This window comes from Pelobates fuscus, chromosome 5 (genome assembly GCF_036172605.1).
Source record: "Pelobates fuscus isolate aPelFus1 chromosome 5, aPelFus1.pri, whole genome shotgun sequence".
NCBI classification, from domain to species: domain Eukaryota; kingdom Metazoa; phylum Chordata; class Amphibia; order Anura; family Pelobatidae; genus Pelobates; species Pelobates fuscus.
In genome coordinates, this window is record NC_086321.1 from 45520291 (window position 1) to 45545653 (window position 25363).

The following is a 25363-nucleotide window of genomic DNA, read 5'->3' on the forward strand; positions in this document are numbered from 1 at the left end:
TTTACCTCTGCAATGTAAGAATTGGTGTATCTACTAAATGGCAGTGTTTTACACTGCAGTGTTAAAACTATAAGGCCACTGCATCCTTACCACTTAACTGAGATTAAGTGGTTTGAGTGTCTATAGTGGTCCTTCAATGTTTGACTTTGAAGTGGCTGAGAAGCAGGTGGCAAGGAGACTGTTGGGATATCTCTGCATTATGCATATCCTGAACTGATGCTGGAGCGAGATAGTGGCGTCATCCCACCCATGGCATCAAGCTGCTGGGAGCTAGGCATTAAGCACATACACTGTTCCCAGAAGCAAGCCAGCCACTCCCATAAATAAATAGAAAGAAAATGAAGTGTGTATCTGAGTCTGTGTGTATGAATGTGTGTTTGCGTATAACTCTTTGTTTGTTTATGTGTCCATTTGTGTGTTTGCGTATAGGTCTGAGTGTATATATATATGTGATTGTACAAGTCATTTCCTTGACAAAGGAGGGAGGTGTACAGTAAAGACACACACACTAAAATCCTACAATTGGAGATGACGCCTTTTCAGATTGAAGCCATGCAACTAACTTTCTTTCAGGATGTATGCTGATCCACTCTGTTGTGTAGACATTACCTATCCTCAAGCATCTAAGCATCTGCAGCTCTCGAACATCCGGTACAGATGAGGCCAAATCGAACCCTTATAGCTGATGCCAACGGGGTCAACACAAGCTATCACCCGAGGCCGATTCCCCCCAGGTTCAAGGACTGTGCCAAAGCCTCTTGTCTCCCAACCCTCATGCATCTCACCATTTGTTCCACGGCAACCTGGTGGAGTGGGATAAGAATGTACAAGTTACTTTGTTTCAACTCCTTTTTCTTGTTTTTATGATTAAAATAATGTTTACTTTTTTTCCCCTTGATTTTTTGTTGTTGTGCATTTACTGAAATGAAGGTCAGTAGAACGTGTGTATGTAAATATGTATATTTATTATTTATTTTGAATAACACAAAGCATGATGGTTAATACATGCTGAGACTATAGTACAGAAAAGTCAGTTAACGGTTGCCAGACGTATATGTCTTAAGGATACTAAACATCAGGTTGCATGCACGCTGTTGTATTGACTTATATTAAAACTACTGCACTTTTAGAATGAGATTAAATAAACAATTGATGATGAACCAAAGTAACGTAAATAAACGAATACACTGAAGCAGCCGAAACATCATCTCAGTAGGCCAGCATAGCAAATAAACTAGATAAATTATAATTAACCCCTTGTGGACACATGACGTGTGTGACACGTCATGATTCCCTTTTATTCCAGAAGTTTGGTCCTTAAGGGGTTAAAGGACCACTCTAGTGCCAGGAAAACATACTCGTTTTCCTGGCACTAGAGTGCCCTGAGGGTGCCCCCACCCTCAGGGACCCACTCCCGCCGGGCTCTGGGGGGAGGAAGGGGTTAAACTTACCTCTTTCTCCAGCGCCGGGCGGGGAGCTTTCCTCCTCGTCCTCTTCTTCCTCGCGACGTCATCGGCTGAATGCGCATACGCGGCAGGAGCCGCGCTCGCATTCAGCCGGTCGCATAGGAAAGCATTCATAATGCTTTCCTATGGACGCTTGCGTGCTCTCACTGTGATTTTCACAGTGAGAAGCACGCAAGCGCCTCTAGCGGCTGTCAATGAGACAGCCACTAGAGGCTCTGGAGGCTGGATTAACCCTCAGTATAAACATAGCAGTTTCTCTGAAACTGCTATGTTTATAAAAAAAAAAAGGGTAAAAGCTAGCTGGACCTGGCACCCAGACCACTTCATTAAGCTGAAGTGGTCTGGGTGCCTAGAGTGGTCCTTTAAGGTCACATACGGAGGTTTCTCTGTCCCAGCTCTAAACACCTAAAAGTCAAAACATTTCTGTTACCTTACTTTGAAAAAAAAAGTGGCTATATTTGTATAGATGACATATATATTATTATTATTATTTATATAGCGCCATCAGATTCAGTAGCTCTGTACAATAGGTGGACTAACAGACATGTAATTGTAACCACACAACTGGACGTACAGGAACAGAGGGGTGGAGGGCCTTGCTCCATGAGCTTACATTCTAGAGGGAGTGGGGTATAGTGACACAAAGGGTAAAAGTAGGGGTACGAAGTAGGTTGTTTGAAAAGTATTAATTGAGGGCTTAGTAGGTATATAGTAGCGATATGTTCGATGTATCGCCTGTGATCTATTAAATACATTTTATTGACAAAAAAATAAATCTACAGTTGGGTTTTGGGGAGGGGGGCAGCAAAGTAAAATTCTACTCTCAATCACTTATTTCTAAGTCTACATAGTATGTATCTCAAGCAGGAGAAAAACAACCAAAAGTTAATTTTTTATCTACATCTATACTGCTCAAGTTGTATAAAAAACAATGTGATTATCTCATATTAACTGTGTCCTAGCAGTGAGAGAGCAACATCAATATCCAGTTTTTGTTGAGTAAGACAGAAAATAACACTGCTTAACATACTTCCCTATTCACACAGGAGGAGGAGCCCTTACTCGTATCCTAACGTCACCCAGCCACAGACCCTTATAAACATATGTAATAGTAGAGGCAGGCTCCTTCCTTCTCTGTTAGGCACAGAAAGCATCAACACGCAGTTATGCCCATGCTTAGAGCCCTCTCTTAATCTGGACTCAAGACATCCCCAGCTATAAACAAGCAGACCCTTCTCTACTCTACTGCACTTTCGTAAGTAACTCTTTGCTTGCTAATCTTGTGTGCACCTTATTCGGGTGGTGCTGTGTGCTCTCCTTAAAGTTGCCACTACCCCTACCCACACACTGCCTGGGTGGGTATGTATTAAGATCTACTGTCATGTAGTGCTATCTATTTTTATTCCGCTAACTCAAAAGAAAATGCAACAGACTAAACAAGTAACTTGTTTATGGAATGCATGTGATCGCAGAGTTCTATGTAAAGAATTCTCACTGGCATGCGATTAGTAACTGAGTCAGGGTGCAATGGGTTCAGCAGGAAACTGCGGGCTACATATGCCCTAGAGTGGGGCAGGTCACCTCATCGCCACACTGGCCGTGCGTAGATTACAACTCAGATCATGCTGTGCCAGCCAGGATTAGCAGTAACTGTGATGGAAACATGCAAGTGTATATAATGCCCATGACTCTGCATGATCAGTAAAACTTGACACCGAGACACGTGTAGCACTGGGAAGCCCAATTCTGTGGGCATAGCACTCCAGATCACATTATGGTTAGTTACTTGATGTATGGATGTATTTCTAATGATCCCAGTCTAAAATTTTGGATGCTACAGAAAGACCAGAATAAATTAGGAACATGTTGCCAACCTGCCTATTACGATTAATTATGTAAAATATGTGTTTGCCCACCCATTGTACAGCGCTGCGGAATTTGTTGGTGCTTTATAAATAATAATAAATATATATGTATGACTTGCCCGCCCCCAGTCTTTAAAACAGTTTTACTTGTGTCATTATTTTCCACCTGTTTTACTGTTCAGATCACATATTTAACTTTGCTTTTTGTAACCTAATGTCAAACCATGTCTGCTTCAAGATCAGGGCAACATATACAGTAATACCTATCCGTGCATGTTGACTGCTGTAACTGCAGGGCAACATATACAGTACTACATACTGAGGCTCACAGAATAATCACAATTTATCCAGAATCCTATGCATTATTAAAGGATCGCTATAGACAGGAAATGACCCTTCACCTTCATTAAAAGCATGCAGATCAAACTTAAAAATGCACACCAACATGTATACTCAATGTCCACCATTGTCAACAAGTCACCAGTGACGGGGGTGTTTTTCAGCCATTCCTGGCCTTCTTTTTGCACTTTGGTTGTCTACAGAAGTGCCATGACAGCACGTTAACCTGGTATTGAATTCGTATTTTAATTGTTATATATATATAAACACCTTTCAACAACCACCTACCCTTCAAAGTCTCCTCGTCATGTAATAGTCATATGTAATGTGTCTTTGCTTAGGAGCACTTGACATTTGCAAGTTAGTAACTATTTTTCTCTTAGAATTTGGAGCAGGGCCACAGAGACAGCAAATCAGATTTTATCCATCCTGTGGTTACTCACATTGCACAGTCTGTATTCAGTTAACCGTTTACCAATATTCTGTAGGTTTTAAAAAATTGTGACTAGATTCCACTTTTTCTTAAATGTAATAACTGCCTCACATTTGTCCTTTAATAAATAACGAAACTGTCTGGGTTACTGTGACTTCTCCAAATCGAATATTCTGAAAAAAGTTTTTATCATGTCTATATTAGCCAAAATATTACAACTTGTTGTTAACTGACCATAACTCACTGTTTATTGTTGAATACCTATATTTTTTATTTTTTTTTTTTTTACATGTGATTTTCCAAGCAAATTGACTTGTTTAGTATAATTTAATATCATTTCTATGCAGATGACACACAGATCTATTTTTCCTCCCCAATCTCACACCGTCCCTCTTGATTCGTGTCTCTGACTGCCTCTCTGCTATTTCCAACTGGATGGCTGCTAATTTTCTTAAACTTAACATGTCCAAAACAAAACTTTTTGTCTTTCCTCCCTCTAGTGTTGCTACTCCTGTGTCTGTCTTCATCCAAGTCAATGGCACTACCATCAGCTCTACTTCGCAGGCTCGTTGCCTTGGTGTGCTCTTCACCTCTCCTTCACCCCTCAAATCCAGTCACTTGCCAAATCCTGCCGCTTCTCTCTCAAAAACATTGCTTGCATCCGCCCCTATCTAACGCCAGATGGGGCCAAGGTGCTGGTCCATGCCACTATCATCTCTCAGCTTGACTACTGCAATCTGCTTCTCAGTGGTCTTATGCATTTCAAGCTGGCACTGTTACAGACCAAAATAAATGTGATGGCAAGGCTCATCTTCCTGTCTGCCCGCACCTCCCATGCCTTCAAGCTTTGTCAATCCTTACGCTGGCTTCTCGTAAGCTATAGGGCTCAATTTAAAATTCTGATGCTTGCCCACAAATCGCTGCACAACGCTGCTCCTATCTACCTATCCTCACTGATACACAAGTATGTTCAGCCCATGCCTCTGCGGACTGCCAAAGATCCATGTCTATTCTCTGTTCCTACTCGCACCTCTTGACTCCTGCCTCCAAGACTTCTCTAGGGCTGTGCCGTCTCTGTGGAACTCCCTTCCCTGCTCAGTTAGACTCTCACCCAGTCTCAGTTCCTTCAAAAGATCAATAAAGCCCTCTTTTTTTAGGAAAGCTTATCAATTAAACTGTTAATAGCTTTCCCGAGTACCCACTACTTTATTAAGCAATCTTGGGAGAGGCTTTGACTGGTCTGCAGGAGGTGAGTGGGAATTCAATGCCCTGTACATTCTGATTCTCTGGACACAGATGGTCCTTCGTTCTACCGTTGCTGTGGCATCAAATGGAGGGGTTGTGGAAGGGTTGATTGAGTTGCTTTGCAAGATATATCTTGATGTATAAAAAATATGTTTTTTTGTTCATTTTCCTCGTCTTCTCCCTCTCCCCTCCCCCGCCCTTTTTCTATCTTCATTCTCTGGCTCTTGCAGCCTTGCTAGGGGTCTGGATACCAACAACATCTCTTGACCGATAGTTTATTTGCGTTCCATTAAGGGTTTGTTTAAGACGATTACTACCATTTGTTTTTATTTTATTGTTATGGCTAACTGTCTGTGTGTTATGAATGCTAATTATTTGCACTTGAACTATTCACAATATTCTAAGCTACATGTCGGTACACTGTGCTGTACAATGCCCATTGCTGCCGTCCTGTTATAGTACATATTGATATACTGTGAGTTCCATTTTAGCTATTACTGCAAAGCTTTATACTTATCCCCTAGGGTTTGTGTTATGCCTACCTGATGTGGCCCTTGGGATGAAGGGGAGACACTATCACTCATCATTTAGAGACACTCATCATTTAGATTTTTGGGAGCCTAGCAACGCCCGGTGGTGCATGTACCAGACCCCAGACCCTTAGGAACGCCAGGCCATTGGTCCTCGGAGATGGTCTTCACGTAAGCCTTTTTTCTCTTTTTCTCAGACCTCTCTTCTTCGATGATTGGACCATGGTAAAATGAAACTTGAAAATGGAAAAGGAAATAGAGGGGATTTTAAAAAAAAAATTGCTCTCGTTTCACAGCTGTGTAATCCACTTTTTACTTTTGTGCCTTGCTTATAGGGAATTCTGGGGGGTCGTAGCAATACGCTCTAGCGAAACTTGTTTTGTTATCATCACTACTGCTGTCTAAGCACTTGCATCGGAGGGTATGTCCAACCCTATTTCTCAACTGTTATTTTTGTTTGTAAGGATCAATATCATGCTGCATCATTTTATGACACATTTTAGATCCACCAGTCTGGTGTACTGCTTCTTTGGCCACCATCTATTCCTAGGTTCTGATATTTAACCTGACTTAGGCTCAGATCGCAATTCTGGCACATACGCCCGCTTTGACCATTATACCGCTATAATACAATACAGTCTCATCGGCATGATACCGTTTTTAGACTTTGTTTCCAAGCACTGACTTAAGCTGCTAGTTTGCCTGTATATTGATGTGTTATTATACATTTACCTGAAAATATATATGTATCGGTTTTATCTTATGTTGCTTTACTGTGCTACATGATCTTATCATATGCTTTTGCACTTTGCCTCTAACCATTAATAACACTTTGCAAAGGCTACTTACAATGGTATTGACTCATGTTGACTCCCTAAGCCTCTGCATAGGCAAACATAAGTCTATTTTCTCAGTCTGTAGAATGTATGATCTCACTCTGCACTTTAAAAAAAAAAAAAAAGAATTTAAAACAATTACATGTCCATTAGTCCACCTATTGTACAGCGCTATGGAATTTGTTGGTGCTTTATAAATAATAATAATAATAATAGAGTTTTTACTGCACGCCCTTTACAGAGCTTCTCTGCTATTTTGGCATGGCAGGTGCACTGTTATGCTCATTAAGGTGATATTTCTCATTGCACTCTGGCAAAGCTGTTTTCATTCACTGCTTTTTTCTGCTTGAAGCATTAAATAAAGGGCATGTTTGCTAATGGATTTAAATTGTGTTCAGTGAAATGTGCTTTGAAAGCATTTAGTCAGATACGTATTTCCCGATAAAACATTAAATTTATTGCATTTTCAATTAATGTTTTTATTTTATTTTTTATGGTGGCTTTTTTTTATTTTTTTATTTTTATATTTCAGTTTACACTTATTGTTCAGACATTTTTATCCTCTACGTGAATTTTACCAGAATTATTATTATACAGTTTTTTCAGAAGTGTAGGCTTTATCACTAATTAGCCTACTCGAGTACACAGTTGAATTATTTAATTTACATTTCTGGAATATCATTTTTACTGTACAGGGAAACAGTTTTCGTGTCTTAAATTTGCCTTTAAAGGAACGCTCCAAGAAACTTAACCACTCCCATTATAAGTAGTCATACTTAGAACAGTTTGACCTCTTACCTAGGGGTCTGCTTCCCGTCTCCAATACATCCAACAGAGAGTCAGAAGCCCTCAGTCTGAGAGTGGTGGGAGTACCTCATTGTCACTGAGCTGCTCAGCACAACAGGGCTTACCTCAGAAAAGCTGACGATAGCTCATTAGCAGGAGCTTCAGGCTCTCCGTTGGATGTTGTGAAGGCTGGGAGCAGTGTCTGGCAGACCCCAAGCTGTTCTAAAATGGTTTGCCAACTTACAATGGAAGGACCAGGCCATTCTTGGCATTATAACCACTACAGCGCTCTGTAGTGGTTATGGTGCTTGGAATGTTGCTTTAAGTCTTCCATCTCTAGCTAAAATTACTCTGTTGATTGTTTTTTTAAATATATAAATACTAGAACCACCTTGTTTTTATGCCTTTTATAAATAATGCATGAAAAATTAAATTAAATAAAAAATTAAATGTAATGTTATTAGAGTTGCATCATATCTCCAGGGAAATAGCAGCCACAGTGTCTCCAATAAACAGGAGAAACCCCTTCTAGTCTGGGGGAACTGAACTTATCTCACAAGCATCTATCCAGCAATGGTTTATGGGATACGCTTGCTCTCGTGTCCAAGGACACTAGACATCCGTCAAAGGAAACATTTAGCCAGAACTGCGTTAGGCATAACAGAGGTCCTGAAAGGATACTGGGAAAGATATAATTACAGGTATAGACTTTCCCTTCGTTTTATGGAGGAAATTACCTTCATGACCTTAAACTCCGGAACCTGGATGAAAAATGAACAGGATTTTATTAATCTATGTACTGCGAGGCTTGTTACCAGCTCACCCATAGTTGACTGGAAAATAGAACAAAGCAGCTTCCACTAAAGAAAGATCTACCCCTCTCTCTTTAACAGTCCATACAATCCGACATTGTTCAGTGATAAAAACATTCTGGAGCTGAACTAGCAACCCCTGTGCATAGCCTTACTGTCAGTTGAGGATCTTATTGTTATTAAAACCCTAGATCAGTGTTAGGCAACTTTTGGCACTACAGATGTTGTGGACTGCATCTCCCATAATGCTCTCACAGCCGTAATGCTAAGAAAGCATCAGGGGAGATGTACTCCACACGTGGAGTGCCAAAGGCTGGCTACTCCTGGCGTTAAACAATCTGGTTTTGCAGGATCTGTCTTCACAAATATGCCTTTTAACCTTCAAAAGGAGCCGTCAATAAGAAAATGCATTGCTTGTTTTATCAGCTAGGCTAGTTTACTATAATTCCCTTATACTTGGGGATTTCAATATCCCAATCAATAACCCTAATTGCACTGATGCCTCTCGTCTGCTCTCTGTAACCTCCTCCTTTGGCCTTACGCAATGGTCCGATTTAGCAACCCATACAGCAGGAAACACTGTTGACTTATTTTCAAGTGTGTGGTGTGTATTACCTGTGTTTAATGTTGGTTGCATATGTTGGCTGTGTATAATGTTTGTGGTGTGCATTGACTGTGTGTATTGTATTTGGCTGTGGTGTGTGCAATGTGTGTGACTGTGGTGAATGCTGGCTGCCTGTATTGTGTGTGGCTGTGGTTTGAGTAATGTGTGTGGCTGAGGCAAATGCTGTCGGTAGTGTGTGTGACTTTAGTGTGTAATTTGTGTGACTGTGGTGAATGCTGTCTGTCTGTATTGTGTGTGGCTGTAGTTTGTGTAAAGTGTGTGACTGTGGTGTATGCTCTCTGTCTGTAATGTGTGTGTCACTTTTACCTGCTCCCCCTCCAACCCCCCCCCCCCTTTGCGATTTCAGCAAATACCCCAAACGGTGATAGTGCAGCTTTATCTGCCTGTTCCAGGGTGGGACCATGTAATCTGCAATTCTTGCAGTTGCAGACCACATTAATTACTTCCTTGTGATCAGTGACTCAGAGCACAGCCACCAGGATTCCTGGCTGCCTAAGTCACATATGCCGTGGGTGTAAATAGCAAATATCTTTGGATGTTCAGTGTTTCAAGCACATCCAGGCTCCTACCACCATGACCACTTCATAAAGCAGAAGTGGTCATAGTGGTTGGGGTAACTCTTTTAAAGCAGATTGCTGTAGTCAGGTCTTGCAATACTGGATTCCTTCATTTAGTTTTATAGCACTGTTTGCTAATGCATATATGTTCATTTCTGTATTTTTTGTTTGATTATGGGTGGGCGAGGTTTTGTTTGGTTTATCCGCATTCCGTCTGCTTTTTATTAAATTATAGTGTCTCTGGTTTGACTAGAACAATGCCTTTTTATTGGCCTTCATGCCTTCATTTAACTTAACTGATATTAATATTTGTAAAACGTTGTCAAAAACTCTGCTGCCTACCGAGATTTAATAAATATTATAAGGTAGGAACGCCAATCACTAAAATTAGGGAAATGCTGAATTTCAAAGAGAATAAAAAATCAAAGTCTAAAAAAATGTCAAAACACACACATCAAAAAGGATTATTTAGCCTGAACGAAAACACACCACCAAACTGGAACACGCAGCCCACCTATATTCCTAACCTGGAGCCCAGTACAGAATAGCCACATACCAGGTGAACGAACGATCGTACACGACCGTCTACAAGTGGACCACGAACGTACAAACAGACCACTAAACCTAGACATACCATATTCTGCTCAATTGTTCAATTGCACAATTGTTAAATTAAGTTGAACTGTATTTTTTGAAAAAATTTTTCATTCTTTTATTTTGTAGTGCAAATAATTACATACCAACTCGTCATGCCCCAAGAGCATGTAACAAGGGAAGCAAGATACACAGCTTGTAAGCATTAAGGTAGTGAGAAAAACATGCACAATTTGTATAAAGGTATAACGACACGGTTAGGAACATGCGTAGTAATACTTTCCCAGAGCTAGATTGTAACGTAGGTTCTCAGGATATGCTTATCTATCTAGACTCTACAGGAAGTGGAAACGATTATCAATAGCATTATTCAACAAACTGTATAACCACTGGAGGGGCCATGCAAGTAGGGGTAGTTCTGCATTAGGCGGTGTTTCCTTAGAGGTTAAAGAGTAGCAATATAAGCACTAAGTGTGGGGACAGTGACCTGGAAACAAGCCTTGGGGATACAGCTCCATTAGATTGAGCTAAATGAGTTAACACATTACTGAGGGACTTATAGAGCTGGGGCTTACTGCAAGGGGTACAGTGAACATGATTTATTAATAATGCTGGGTACCTCTAGTATGGTAAAACAGGTAAGTATGGGTCCCTGCCTGTCACTGCAGTATAGTTACCACTTTAACTAGCACGATCATTGGAAAGGCAATGAAATAATAAAATGAACTGTAATACATTGATGCTGTAAACCACCACTTAAGCCAGAGATCGCATATCACAGCAATTGTTTGTAGTATAGCGATGAACACACTGAACACTGAACACACACTCACGCAACCATACCATGCTGTTTTATATACCGCAACATTGTTATAATCCCTCTTTGTTTGCTTATTCTATTTCTGTAACAAACCATTCCACCGGTGTGCTCACACCGAATACATGTAATGCTTTCAAAACTCAAAAATAAACAATGTTTAAAAAAAATTCAAAAAAGTATTATTTAAAGGCTTAGTGCAAGAACCATGGCCACTAGAGCCCTTTGCTTGGAGTATTTTAAATGACCCTTTAATGTACGTATGTACCCACTTTTTATATTTTATTATAAATGGAAAAAAAATAAAATAGTGTATAGAATACAGAGAATCTAACTTTGCAGAAGGTAGAATCTACCAAAACAATTGAAAACCATGGAAATAGAAAAATGCATAGATGGCAGTTCACAAACATCTGGGATTTCAATTTAGCCAAAACTGACCAATCCTTGAGGCTTTCCACGACTACTGAATGTTCTTGCTAACTCTGATTTATTTGTTTGTTGATTGTGAAGTGTCTTGTCCCAGACAATGCTTGATTGTCTATTGCTGTTGACATTCTCATTGTAATCGTGACACCACAAATCTTGTGCCACTTTTTTTCAGTAAAGTCTGAATTGCCAAGGACTGATCAGAGAACTTAAAGGGACACTATAGACACCAAACATTTCTGTCATTTAGGAGTTAAATCACTTTGTGTATAGAGCCTTAGTTACACCTGCCTACTGAAAAGAAACCTAGATATTCTAGGTTCCTTTTTTTGCACAGTCAAATATCTATTATTGTCTCCTCTGTTATTAGCCTCCTGGACCCTGCAGGAGTCTCTGCTGTGGTAATAAAGTTCAATTTACAGAGCAGGAGATAAAAACTTCTAAAGCAAGTTAAGTTAACGTTGAAAATGAAACCAATTTTTTCATGCAGGCTGTGTCAGGCACAGCCAAGGGAGGTGTGGCTAGGGCTGCATGGACAGAAACAAAAGTGATTTAACTCCTAAATGGCAGATAATTGAGCAGTGAGACTACAGGAGCATGAACTATGCACCAAAACCGATTCATTAAGCTAAGTACCCCTTTAAAATTTTAAGCCAAAATGACAAAGTTGGAAATATAGGTGGATAGGGTTGCCACCTGTCCGATAATTTCCCGTGTTTGAGGTAGTCTCTGATGAGACTTTGGGAGAGCGGTGAGAGAAATAAAGCCACAATATCCACCTCCATTATGCATTCCTATATATACACAATAACACACAGAGACATAGTAGACACACACTCACAAGCACAGCATGCACACATTGTAATAAACATACTTAGACAAAGTATACACAAAATGACACACACACACATACTCATAGTATGCACACAGTGTTGAACACACATTTACACAATGACATTTTGCTATACACACCCTCATTCAGACAGTGCACAAATGCATTGCTACACATGCAGAATGCTACATTCACAGCCAGACATAGTATACACAGTGTAAGTAGTTTATTACTGATTCAGGGAATATCCACCTTTCAAATATTTTTTTTCCCTCTTATGTAATTCCCTGAGATGTTTCCTAAAAAGAGGTGACGCAGTGTCCTGTGATATCATGCATATTTAATTATGCAAATTAGCGTGGCCGATATTTCTTTTTAAAAAGGTGGTAGCCCTAAAGTTGAAAGATTTTTTCCAGTTTCTATATTTTCCTGTAAGATACTGGTGAACCCCTAACAACTCCCGGTTCAGTAAGGAATCCTATAAGCCTTGATGGGTTTTCACTTTTGTCCTGGAGCTCAGCTCAAGGGCCAGAGAGCTGCTCATTCTGTACTATCCCTGGAAATAATACGACATCAGTATTACAAAAGGGGTTATTATGGTGTCAGGCTGTGAAATTTCAAATGGTGTATTTCTGGAACAATTTATGTGTATTTGGTTAAATAAATGAATTATTATACTTCGTATTACCAATGTAGTTTCTTGATTTTTTTTTTACTAGTGAGTACATCTTGCTCAATAAGTAATTCAGTAAATGTTGAACCATTTCGAGTTATTTGTTGAGAGATGAGTTGAATGATTGCGAAATCTACTTATTTGTGTTTGGATAAAGCCTTTTTTTTGTGGATGACTAATCAGACAATGGTTTGCTAACTATGCACAGTGTTTATCTTTCTTCATGCTACGTGTTAGTTCAAATATGGTCTATTCCGGTGTTAGAACTGGAAAATCTGTGGGAAAGTCCTTTTATTAAAGTTTCACAACTTGCAAAGCAGGCAGAGCTGCGGTTTCCTTTATAGAGCTAATATAACAGAATGAAAAAAAAAAAAATACCAATGGTGTATCATGGCTGAAATTTCACTCACTCTAACTGCCCGGTTATTAGCTTATGTTTTTTTCCATGAGAAGGTCTTCTAAACAAGTTTAAAGGAACACCCTAAGCCAGGGGTACCCAAAATGTAGATCCCCAGATGTTTTAAAACTACAGCGTCCATGATGCTTTGTCATACTAAAGGCATGCAAAGCATCATGGGAGTTGTAGTTCTACAACAGAGAGAGAGTGCCATGCCCTCTGGGTTTCAAATAACTATAACTCGTCCCTGGGGCCGAATCCACCCACACACATAATTGGAAGAGGGAGAGCACTCATGGGTTTGCATAAATATATAAAATATCGTCTTTATTAGTGTTTATACCAAAGTTGCAATATACTGTATCTCAAACAGTACCGTGAGCTTGATTTGTAAAATAGTTAGCTTCACATTACTTTTGTCAGATATATTGCAACTTCAAATTTTACTCAATAAATGAGAATTCAAAGTTAATTCAAAGAGAATTTTAAATTTGAGGTAAAAGCAGAAAAAGAAAAATTCTCTAAGTCACCTATTCTGAAGTTGTTATGGTGCCTAAACTGTACATTTAACTGTCTATATGCTTACTGTTTGCAAAGCTGTACAGTTTATTGTAGTAAACATTTTTCATGGAAAATTGCATTTGTATTAATGTTAATTTCTACAATATTGTGATGCTGGCACAGTACTCTAAGCCTGTAGCATCCTTCCAGCCCTGAGCTCTGCTTTAGGTGCAGTCATTTACAGATAGTGATTACATTCCAGCAATAATGTGCCCAAATATCATCAGTCTCTACCAGTGTAATAAAAGGGACAGACTGCATAAGTTTGTTTTGTATCTTTCAGAATGGACAGATAATTGCCAATTCTAGCTTTTCTAAATTGTGCCTTTTGATTGGTATAATACATTAAAGACATTTACTAATGATTCTTAGATTTGCTACTATTAAGTGGCAAAATCAGTTTTTCGATTCAGTATAAATATAGTGTATTGCTCCTGGTGAACGATTGTACTGCACATTGTGCAATATATTACCTTGGTGGAGGTCATTTGCTCACATTTTGCATTAAAACCTGTACTGTTAGACCTTTTATAAGACACTTTTTATATACATATATAGCGTTTAAAGAGCTGAATTGTTTTCAAACATTTTAAAAACCTAGGTTTCTGATTTTAATTCATTTACATTTACCAGAAACTCAACACAAGAATTGCCATCCTTGGCACTGCCATCTTCGAGCACATATGATTTCCCTGGGTTAACTCAAGATAAGCCTTGCTGGACCTCCAACCCGCAAGTCCTCCAGGAAATCAACATAGAATTTCCATAGGTTTCTGCATCTCGTCATGTAGGAAGGTAAAATTATAAAATTGATGAGGATCATTGACTGACGGCTCACATACCAGCCATTAATAAAAACTGCCAAGTGCCACAGCCACTTGCATTATATCTACGCTTAACTCTTTTATCTCAGTTTCAATGTACGGTCATTCTGCAAGAAACCACTTGACACCACAAAAATACAAGTAAAGCTGTCCACCTACATCGCATTTAGATGTTTTAGAAGCTTGCTTTACTTATTTTTAAATACGTGGTTGTATTCAACCACTTTTGTGCAAATTTAACTTGAAACATCACTGCAGCTCAGTATCTGTGAGCTCCCATTTATTAAGTGACTAATTAATTAACTCCCCCTCAGGAAGCTTAGCATCGAAACTGTTGCCAGTGCCAATCCTTCCTATCTTAATTTACTAAGCCCAATTTATGTGAGGATCTGGCTTGAGTACGCCCAGATACTGCGTCTCTTGGCACTACCCAATTATACAGTCACTGAAACACAGTGGATGTTGAACAGATATGTGATTTAAACTGATGATTAATCAGACATTTTGTATCTGTAGGTTTTATTATTTGAAGGTTTGAATAAAAATAGGATTTAGCCAAAATCCCTATTTTACAAAAACAGGCCTCTATTGTGATTTGCCATGTACGTCACAAGCACCGAAGCTTTAGAATGGCTCTGCTGACATTTCAATGAATGGAAAATATTTCTTGGCTTCATTGTTAGAAGCGGAAGTATGTTTTTCTACAAGTAGAAGGTTTAACAAAAAAAGCGAATTATATTGGCAGTGATATCACAGTCATTGGAAAGGAAAAGGAAGATTCTCTGGTTTTGCAAAACAAGTTGAGGAGTGCTGTAAGTGCAAGACAACCAAAAAAGATACACGAGGTCAAGCAAAGACTGAGCTTTAAATGTAAAGGATATGACAAACAATACATTAAAATAAAAGGTGTGTTAAAAATAAAGACAACATATAAGAGTAGCCAAGCGGTATACACATATATATACTTAAAAGGAAGAAGCGCACTTAAGGGACTTAAATTAAATTCAATATTGTTGATTTTATTGCTGCAATCCAAAACCATCATTAGTTTTTTATTTTAACCATTTTTTTTAGCATATCATCCTGCAGCCAGTTTTTACTGAGCTATTGGATTGTGCAAATATCTCACAAGTGACACTTCCTCTTTAAAGTATACAAATGTAACAATATGTCATTTGATGAGCAATGTGTAATACCCGTGATATTGGTTTACAGACTTATTCACAATAAGTGTTTTTTTTCTGGGTTTTTTTTGTCCTAGAATAGCATTTCTCAGTCTTGGACTGTCTTGTGAAGTATATTACTGTCATTTATTGCCTTGTTAAGTTGTTTTGGAACATTCATTTATTTGTAACCTGTTAGCCAGAAGCTTAACGTTTACCTGTTATGTCAATCAGCGTTGTAAATCTTACTATTACATGTGTGCTAGCAGAATTGTAATAGCGCAAGAAATGTGTGTGCCCTTTCACCTGACAATCCAGTCGCAACATGTTGGGCTGAATGCTAAGAAACAATTGGCACGTGAATTGGAGAACTCTCCATTATATGTTACTAACGCTCTCCTTCACAGCAACTACATCTGCTGTAGTTGCTATGAAGGCGAGCAGGATAATTACATGAAAGAGTGCTCTCCAATTCACCTGCCGGCTGCTTCTTTGCGTACAGGCCAATATGTTGAGACTGGATATTTTACTGCAGTTACAATCTCATATATTTTCGATGTATTACAGAGCAAGTCCTGCGTCTTATGTATGTCGCAGTTCTCCAATGCAATATTGAAACTGAGTAACAGACACCGATTCATTGGCGATAAAGCCAAAATGTCAGCATTATTGGGGGCAAAGTGCTCTGCTTTGGATACCACAAGTAGGGCCAATCCGATTGCAGGTGGGTGAGTGGCAGGTGGGAATGTAGGGGTTAAGAACCAGTGGAACATTCCCAGAATTGTGAAAATGGTAATATTTATCGTGTCTATTTTAGTGTAGATAAGAGCTCTCCTTTCTTTACATTCTAATATTGACTCCTACAGCTATCCCTACATGTCACTAGATTACATTAAAAATTCAGGGTGTGCCCTGTTTTGTTTTTACCACTAACTGATCTGGTATTGTGAAACCCATGTGCCCTACTGTGACCTGAAATTACATTCTGCTCTCCCCTTTTCATGTCCATGTCTTGTTTGTTGTTGAGCAGCTAAAATGAAACTGTAACCCTTCTGAGTGCCAAAATGCACAAAATGTAAGAGGTACTTTCACACGTTTCATTTGTCTTTTTAAGGAACAGTTTTGGAGTTTAAGTCTCCTGCCCCTTTGCTGTCCTGCCATCCTCTTCTAAGAGCTCAGAATTAGTTGGATGTGTGCATTCAGCAATATTAATACTAGCGGTAATATTTCCAACTCGTTTAGAAAATGAGGCAGATATTCTGTTCTCGCAAGTTAACCTACAAACCCACTTCCTGCTGCATGAACAGATATTAACCTCATTGTGACAGATGAAGAGTGTCGTGATACAATGGGATTTACTCTGCTATCATTTCCTGAAGAAGTGAATGGTGAAGTGTCACCTCAACAATATTTTTAATGGAATGACAGTTTTATCGGGTTTTGAAAGGAAATGGATTGTTTCTTAAATGTTAAAAAAAGATTAAAATAATAATAATCCTAACCTTTAGTATATGACACAAACCTTCAGCCCTTTTCATACTCCTTGGATCACACAGTGGTTGAATTTAATGTTAATCAGTTTTATGATGGCTCTGCACTGTGCAGGGAGTAAGCAGGGAAGACCATATAGACGAAATGACTCCCTACAGTGCCGCTTGTAGCAGGAAAGTCTCAATTGTGAGGGGCTGTCCCTCTTTAGTTCCCTGTTGTCTTGCATCTGAGTACATAAGGGAACTGTCTCGGAGGAGCTCATCATTAGACATATTCACATACTGCAGCAGGCACTAGGGCCATGAATGGAGCACTTCAGCAGCACTCCCTGCATGGTCCTGCGGGCTGGCCAGGCAGACTGTCAGTTGTTGAGCTCACCACATTTTGGGCAAGACTGCTCCTTTTTCTGGTGGGCCCTCAGGACTTCTCCCACGCACCCCAAGTTGCAGACCCAGTAGAGATGTGAGAATATCACATTCCTTTAGCATATGACAGGATTCTCAGGCGTATTCATGCACATTGGGTCAGACAGTGTTTGAAAATCTCTATGTAGAGGTATGAGACTAACACAGAATTTCCTTACAGAACTTGACGAAGGGATCATTACATTAAAACATAGTGTTGCATTGATAGCTATCTATTAAAGAGTTTCATAGAATGCAGGGTCACCTGCGGGTAAATTGGCTAAAGTGTGAAGATTGGGGATTTAAGAGTGAGTATAATTTCTGTATGTGTTACCCCAGGCATCATAACCACTACAGTGCAGTAGGAGTACCCTAGCCCCATTTCCCGGTAATCAGGCAAACCATTTTGCAAATGTATGTGCTCTTCCCAGGGTCCCCAGAACAGACAGAAGTCGATCCAACTGGCAATTGAATAGCTGAGAGTGTCGGCTGACCGCTCTCCATCGGTTAATGCAATTCTAAACACAGAAATATGCACAGAACTGACATTGGCTAGCCTCATACTCCTGATTCGGGATGACTAAATATGCCCTCCAGGGGTAGAGGGGTTAAACTCTATGTGAAACGAAATAATGGTCCCGGTCTTGTATAATTACAACCCCTTATTACCTTGTTAATCCCATTTTTTTTTTTTAAATGTTTCTTGTATTTTGGTTGTTTTTTGGGGGGGGTTATTCACTTATGTTTATTAAACAGTTTATGTTAATGTTTAAAATTGCAAGCATTTTTCAATAAAAAATTATTTGAAAAGAAGCAAGCTAAAAAGCTGGTAAACTGTTTTAAAAAGTTGTTTTTTGGGGGTAAAAAAAAAAGTGCAAACAGTGCAATGAAAGGCTCTTTCAGTTAATTATGTTCATATATATATATATAAAACTATAGCTACTGTCATTGGGACTGCCAGAGTGCCTCGTGGTCCGTGGTCGGGAGAGAAAATAAAACTAGAGTTCAAGGCTCCTCTGCTTAACAGGGATTGTAGTTTTCAACTGGAAGGGCATTTGTTTGGGACAGAAGATTCCGACTATACTACATTAAATACACAACTTCTGTTGGATTTATTGAATAGAATAGCATCTGAGTGGCTTTACCTATCAGCAAGCTAGCGAGTCATAGCCTAGCTTTAGAATGCACGATTGTACTGTGTAACTGTAAGACATGACTGCTCTGAATGTGCATTGCTCTTAGAATCCACTGAATAACATCTGCGTAAAATTCATAACAGTTTCTTCCTTTTACAAATAACTATTTTGTGACTAGAGTGCTAACTCTACCTATAAGCTGTGATAATGTTTTAAAATAGTGTTGCAGTTTTTTTATTAAAATAATTGTTGCCTACACTATAATTCTATATGAATCTAGCCATTGTGCACTTGTCCTCTCTTATCTTAAAGGGATTCTCCAGTGCCAGGAAATCAAACCCGTTTTCCTGGCACTGCAGAGTCCTGCAGTGCCCCCCTTCCTTCCAACCCTCATCCCATGTTGCTGAAGGGGTTAAAACCCCTTAAGGACACATGACATGTGTGACAGGTCATGATTCCCTTTTATTCCAGAAGTTTGGTCCTTAAGGGGTTAAGTGACGTACCTGAATCCAGCGCCGATGTCCAGCGCTCTGCCCCCGATCCTCCCCCGCCTACGTCAGCCAATGGGGGAGACCTAATGCGCAGGCGCGCAAATGGCCACAAGCACACATTAGACCACCCATAGAAAAATAATTATTCAATGCTTTCCTACGGGGATTTCAGCGATGCTGGAGGTCCTCATGCATAGCGTGAGGACGTCCAGCGTCGTTTAAAGCACTTTTCATGTTTTAAGAACCTGAAAGTCCCTCTAGTGGCTGTCTGATAGACAGCCACTAGAGGAGGACTTAACCCTGCAAGGTAATTATTGCAGTTTATAAAAGTGTTGGCACCCAGACCACTTCAATAGGCTGAAGTAGTCTGGGTGCCTGGAGTGTCCCTTTAAGAATAGCTAGCTTTCCTACTTTTAAATATTCTTGACACTCTGTGCCAATCTTGCCACGGCGACGTTAAGGCACTTCGTGGGATCTCAGCAAATCTAATGCTTTGCCATGGAGAAGCCTTGGGGGAGGGGGTTTACAGTGCATAGGCAGAAATCATCATGCTGGGCCAATCAGCATTTCCTCTTGAGATACATTAGAGGCATTATACCAATGTATCTCTATAGGGAGCAATCGGTGCCTTCGTGCTGAGCGTAAAGATACCGAATGTAACAAAAAGCATCCCTAGGTACCCATTAAAACGCTTCCTTATCTTACAAATCGGAAATGTAAATCGGATCATTTTGACTTAAATAATATTTATTTTAATAAAATGCTCTGGGATGACAAATCTATCTATTTTCCCAGTGGGATTTACAGGCTAGGATCACAGAGCCTGTTGTTTTCAACCTTCATGTAAATTTTGGACTGGCGCATATGAAGGCTGTTCTAGACAATTTATTGCTTGTATTTCCATGTTTTATATTTTTTCGTATTTTTTGCAAATACATGTGCCTTTTCTAAGGAGATTGGTGTGCAGTGCAATGTACTACTAAGGTCTGAGTGTGCGGACATTAGGGGTATTTGGGGATAAATAAGTAAAGAAATCTGTATAACAATCAATTATAATGAGAAGGTGCCAAATAGATCATTGCAGTATATTGTTGTTTTTTCATATATCTGATACTCAGGCATATAAAACCATAAAGTTACACTCTCACCATGTTATAACAAGTGTTTAGTGCACCTCAAGCACAATTACTCATACACTAATCTTTTTTAAATTGTTGGGTGTGACTTGCAGACTGGCTGAACTTAAAGGTGCAGCAAATAACTTATTCTCATAGTTCACTTCAATGCTACGCTTTACCATTTAATCTGAACCTGGAAAATGTTACTTCAAAAATAACATTACCTTACTGATAATCTTGGCCACTCCAATGCTTTCATAGAGAAGTGTGTGTGGGGAGGTGGGGGGAGGATGATAGGTGGTACTGTGCATGCACAGCAGCCTGGCCACTGCAACCAATCACTTTGGAGAGAGTTCAGAAAAGGGCTAATAAACAGGTTCATGGATTGCAGGATAAAACTTACCAGGAAAGGTTAAAGGATCTTAACATGTATAGCTTGGAGGAAAGACGAGACAGGGGGGATATGATAGAAACATTTAAATACATAAAGGGAATCAACACAGTAAAGGAGGAGACTATATTTAAAAGAAGAAAAACTACCACAACAAGAGGGCATAGTCTTAAATTAGAGGGGCAAAGGTTTAAAAATAATATTAGGAAGTTTTACTTTACTGAGAGGGTAGTGGATGCATGGAATAGCCTTCCAGCTGAAGTGGTAGAGGTAAAGGAGTTTACGCATGCGTGGGATAGAGATAAGGCTATCCTAACTATAAGAGACTTGTTTTTTTTTTAAAGTCTAAAAAATACATAATTTCATTTGCTTAGGAACAATATATATATATATATATATATATATATGTAAGCTAGCAGTAGTGTGACAGTGATTTTCTGTTTCAGTGATGCACAGCTCACCCACAATTGCTTAGCGGAAACACCAAATACAATATGGTATGCACGATTTATGAATGAGCACGTCTCCCCAACTCGGTTCCTGTAAAATGTCATGTAGGATCATTACAAAATCTCTATGCATAGATGAGATGGCTAAGCTCCCCCTCTCCCCCCCTCTAATAGGTGATTTTGTATTATCATAAAAACGTAATAAGTACAGATATACCTAGATGTGTTTGGGGGGGTTTGGTAATTTCTATTTTTTTTTCTCTTTCTTCTCTGTTCTTTTCTTCTATGACAAATCCCTTCCCCCATTTTGTTTGTTCTTCTTGTGATCTATGCAGAAGTGCATACAATCATATTGTACCTTTTTTGTTTGTCTTGTATAATTTGATTAGTAAGTGAAGCATCTTCTTTTTTCTCCATTTGAGTTTATCATATGGCTTTTTCTTGTGTACCCATTTGTATTGTAAATGCATCTTCATGGAAAATCGTTAAATAAAAATAATTTATGTTAAAATGCTGCAGGATTCAGCTGCCGCTCTCTGTTCTTGCATGTGTTGAAGTTTTCACAATACCTCTGTGATATCATTCAGGTGTGTCTTTCTGTTGGCCCCAGAGGGCAAGCGTTGAGCAGGTATAGAGAGTGCAACGTGCACATTGTGCCAGTATTAAAGCATGTAAGCTGTGCCAAATAACCAACACCATATATTAATTTTAACAAGCGTCTCACACAACACAATGGACTTAAAAACAACAACTAGTGTGCCGCTGTAAGATGATTTTTGACATCCCGTAATGCAAGCATGTCAAACTCGCGGCCCGCATGTGGCCCCCACAATGAACATCATTGCAGCCCGGTGAGCTGCAAGTACATGCTTGGTGTTAAAGCAGAGTAGGCACCGGCTTTCTCCGCATTGCAGGTGCCTACTCAGCTAAAATTTACGCGATCGGAAAGAAAGCAGGACGCTGGCGGCAGCGAGGGAGCTCAGTCTTTCTGCTCCTCACTGATCCCTCGCGTGCGCCGTCTATAGTGATGACGGGTGCCAGAATATGACATCATATTCTGGCACCCGGCATCACTAAACTGCGTGTGAGGGAGCAGTGAGGAGCAGGAAGAAGATCTCAAGATAGAAGATCCCCACTGGACCCCAGGGAATGATGTGAGTGTGTGCAAGAATGAGTAAATGTGTGTCAGTGTGTCTGTCAGTGAGTGTGTTTGTCAGTGAGTGTGTCAGTGTGTGTCTGTCAGTGAGTGTGTGTGTGTGTCTGTCTGTCAGTGTGTGTGTGTGTTTGTCAGTGAGTGTGTGTGTGTGTCTGTCAGTGAGTGTGTGTGTCGGTCAGTGTTGCGATGGCCGCGGCTGGACACTGGAGTAACAATTCCGATGTGACGTCGATGTGCTCCACCTTCACAGGGTTTCAAGAAGTAGTTGGAAGATCCACTTTGGCACATGGTGCGAAAAGCGCCATTTGGGGTATACCAGAGGCCGGACTTCTGAGTCTCATACTGCCAGCGGCAATGTGAATGGAGTCTCCTTGTTGGCTAGAGGGGGGGACTGGGATTTAGTAGAGGGGGTGCTGTGGTTTAGTAGAGGGGGATGCTGTTTTTTTTTTATATACTGTACTTTTCAAAATAAACCTAAGTTTCTATGAAAATGTAAGTTTTTTTTTTTGCTGCCTACATAAACTTTTTTTTTGAGTTTGACATGCTTGCCTTAATGCCATGGCCTATAGGTTAAGACATCAACAAAAGTTCTTTCATGTTGATTTTACCTGGAAATCCGATGCACATGGTGTGACTTCAAAATTGTTATTTGTAATTCAAAATGCTTTTCGGGGTTCTGTTTCTGAACTGGTCAACTCATTTGACCATTTGATTTACCCTACTAAAGATATCAGAAGGTTAGGAACATTCCATACTACAATGCTGCTCCTTTAATTGGGGATTCTTATAAAATATATATTCTGCATTAGTTTTAATTGCAGTCCAGCACTGATGCTAATCTCCTCTTAAATGTATTGCATTGATCAAGTAGACACCTATCAAACAATCCTAGTTCCCCCAGTGTTTTAATGTAAAATGGGCATATTTAAGCATGGATTTATTAAATATGTAGTTCAGCACTTGGCACTAGTTCCATTTATCAGAAAACATGAAATAACTGCTTCCTAATCTGTATGCAGTTATATTAAAATGTGACCTTAAAAATGGCTGTAATAAAAAAAAAAATGTGAGTTCCACATACATGTAGCACACAGACTTCGTCTCTCATGTAATGTTTTGTTTGTCATTCTTTAAGCATGTAAAGTGGTACTACAGGATATATTTATTAAAATATTACTTTTTGTCTTCTTGCAGAATGAAGAGATGGAGGTGTTTTCCTCTAAACACTCTGAAGAAAAAGTTTACTCTCTTTGTCCTCGCTGCTTCTCTGATCTGTATTTTGCTTGTGAAATATGACATTTTTGCGAGAACCCCCATTTATATGGTGGAACCTAAACTTTTTTCAGGAAGTGTCGAGCAGAGAGAGCTTGTTACAAACCCTCCATCCACTAATATCAACTGCACTCAAATATACGAGCAAGAACCTTCTGAAATTGGGAAGAGTTTAGAGTTACGAAGAAAAGTTATATATGACCTAAAAGATGAAGATGTAGCATCATTAACAAAAAACTGTGATGCCTATAAGAAACTTAGGAAATATGACAGTAGGCCAATTTCCTTTGATGAGAAAAATTTCCCAATTGCATACTCCATTGTTGTACATAAAGAGGCCATAAATGTAGAAAGACTTCTGCACACCATTTATAACCCAGTAAATGTGTACTGTATCCACTATGATAAAAAGTCATCTCTGGCTTTTAAAAATGCCATAACAAACCTAGCAAGTTGTTTTCCCAATGTTTTTATTGCCTCTAAACTTGAAACTGTAACGTATGCCCACATTTCGAGGCTGCAAGCAGATCTGAATTGCTTATCCGATTTGCTGAATTCCACCATCAAGTGGAATTATGTCATCAACTTGTGTGGACAGGATATGCCTCTCAAGTCAAACTTTGAACTCGTCTCAGAGTTAAAAAAGCTTAATGGCCGGAATATGCTTGAGTCTTCGCGGCCTTCCGAATTCAAAAAAGAACGTTATACATATCACCATGAAGTCAAGAAATTGGCCAATTCTGGTAACATGGAGATGCCTGAGAAAACCCTTACCATTAAAGATCCTCCACCATGGAATATTGAGATGTTTGTTGGCAGTGCCTATTTTGTCTTGAGCCGTCCATTCATTAGTTACATTTTGGATATTCATTTTTTAAAAGACTTTTTAACTTGGTCAGAAGATACCTATTCTCCTGATGAACATTTTTGGGCTACTCTGGTCCGTGTGCCTGGAGTTCCAGGAGAAATTTCAAGATCGTCCGAGGATGTGACCGATTTACAGAGCAAGACCCGTCTAGTTAAGTGGAGCTATCTGGAGGAAAGCCTCTATCCTCCTTGCACCGGTATTCATATTCGTAGCGTGTGTATTTATGGTGCTGCTGAACTCCGTTGGCTTCTTCGATCAGGACACTGGTTTGGGAATAAATTTGACCCTAAAGTAGATCCTGTTTTAATAAAATGCTTAATTGAAAAGCTTGTAGAACAGCAAGCAGAATGGACACACTTTGCTTCAAGATAACTTTTTTTAGCTGTGCAGGCAGACGACAATCTATTTCCTTTTTTTATTCTTTTAAAATATAATGGCACTTCCTCGTGTATGGGACACACATTTCAGGAGATCATTCCCTAAGATTTTTTGTTACCAAAGACTAAAACTTTAAATGTAAAGACTGAAAAAAATGCTCAGATTAACTTTATATATTTTTAAAAGATTCAGTGGTGATGTTTAACTTGCACTGTGTATATATGAATATTGCTCAGGGGTCTGTTCCGCGATTGCTGTTTTCTGCAAAAATGTATGCATGACATCACTAATGACCTACAAACATAGAGGTTTGATGCACACTGACAAGTCCGCTCATATCTCTTTGTAGATCAGTTCATGAAGCAGTGTGCAAACTGTAGAGAACAGATGGCCTTGAACGTTTTCCCTTGCCAACAAGCCTTACT

General features: G+C 39.4%; 1 protein-coding gene across 1 annotated transcript; it reads left to right on the forward strand.

The window, feature by feature from the left end:
* Positions 1–2564: 2564 nt before the first annotated feature.
* Positions 2565–25363, forward strand: GCNT4 (glucosaminyl (N-acetyl) transferase 4). The gene is made up of 2 exons (XM_063453794.1): positions 2565–2721; positions 23615–25363. The coding sequence occupies exon 2, from the start codon at positions 23616–23618 to the stop codon at positions 24930–24932; it is 1317 nt and encodes a 438-aa protein (XP_063309864.1). The 5' UTR covers positions 2565–2721; position 23615; the 3' UTR covers positions 24933–25363.

Bases quoted from the DNA above. Each gene is read 5' to 3' on its own strand.
- GCNT4 (XM_063453794.1), top strand. From the start codon at position 23,616: ATGAAGAGATGGAGGTGTTTTCCTCTAAACACTCTGAAGAAAAAGTTT.